The sequence below is a fragment of the Penaeus monodon genome, chromosome 29 (genome assembly GCF_015228065.2).
Source record: "Penaeus monodon isolate SGIC_2016 chromosome 29, NSTDA_Pmon_1, whole genome shotgun sequence".
Classification (NCBI taxonomy): domain Eukaryota; kingdom Metazoa; phylum Arthropoda; class Malacostraca; order Decapoda; family Penaeidae; genus Penaeus; species Penaeus monodon.
In genome coordinates, this window is record NC_051414.1 from 28,584,384 (window position 1) to 28,585,734 (window position 1,351).

The 1,351-nt window shown below is 34.8% G+C and overlaps 1 protein-coding gene across 1 annotated transcript in view; it reads right to left on the minus strand.

Moving 5' to 3' along the window:
• LOC119592113 (zinc finger protein 12-like) overlaps positions 1 to 1,351 on the minus strand; it is a 23,386-nt gene that overhangs the window by 2,102 nt on the left and 19,933 nt on the right. Inside the window, exon 5 of the mRNA XM_037940932.1 lies at positions 69 to 167. Within this exon, the coding sequence (XP_037796860.1) occupies positions 69 to 167 (99 nt within the window). The remainder of the gene's footprint in view (positions 1 to 68; positions 168 to 1,351) is intronic.

Here is a 1,351-nt window from a genome sequence, read left to right on the forward strand (position 1 = left end):
CAACAAGTGGTATCATATTCTAATGTTGTGCTAATCTAATTATAAAAAAATGCAACATGAATACTTACCAGGGAGTGCTGCAGCCCTTGGTGAATAGGTGATGTCACATCCTCACAGTAGCTATGACCTGCTGTACTTCCTTCACCAATGTCGCCTAAGCCAGGCCACTGGAAGGAAAGCATTACATGAAAATTTAACACATTATAAACTATTTAGGGCCCAATACAGATTATATCTTAAAATCAAGTATTACACTGATTCTGAGGCTTCAGAAAGAAATAAAAGTCCTGTTACATTTGTGTACTTGCTAATGATAAACATTTAAAAACATTTTTTGAAATATCTGTCATACCAGGAAAAAAAAGTGGGGGAGGTTGTAAAATGACAAATAATATAAGGTCTTATCATATCATTCAAGTATCAGGTTCAAGAGGGTTTTTGCTTTTTCCTTAACCACAATGAGATAGCTGTGTGGTTAAATTTTGTAAGAATATGTATTTCAAAAGTAAGCACACAATTCTAACACAACTAACTATACAATTTCTGTTGAATTTTGCAAAAGTTGAGAATAAAATTGCATAATCTGGACAAATTCAGCTGTGCACTTCAAACTGACTGAGAAGCACAGACGGGTTAGTGTTATCCTTAAAGCACCAGTGGTAATGGTAGTGATACTGTCAAGTGTTAAGTAGCAACTAAATATTTCCAACAGTATGAGATAGGACACATCCTACAATATCCTGAATTACTCTACACTTAAGTTAGAGAGAAATGCTTTGGTTAAAAGTTCATAGAATTTCCCAGATTCAATTTTTGCAAAATAGTACAAGTAATATAAAACAGAAACAAAAGAAACTACAAGGGGGTGACACTGCAATAGACTTAGGCCCCATTTAACCAATTATACATGTATGACAGTGTACTGAATAGCATTGCATTTCCGAGGATGTTTGACTATTGAATGGGTTATTTTTCATCAAATATAACTAATATGTTGGACGATTGCTTGGCCAAGCCTAGGCCTGACTTCTGTATATGGGGCCACCTTATACACACATATGTATGATTGTCTGACTGCACATCTATCTCAGCAAAAGACATTCTATATACACACACGCACACTTGTAAGAACAACAACTACACAAACTACCATCACTAGCTTCGTCTTTGCTTGTCAGCCACAATTCATGAAGTGAAACAGGCCAAAAAATTGATATGTGTGTCTGAAACCTCTCCAATTGTGTTGCCACATCTGCATGGTTGTATATATAGGAATTTACATATAACTGCTATTTTCATGTCATAATATACCATTTTAATTTAGGTAAATGTCAAGTATAGAATCTACTTG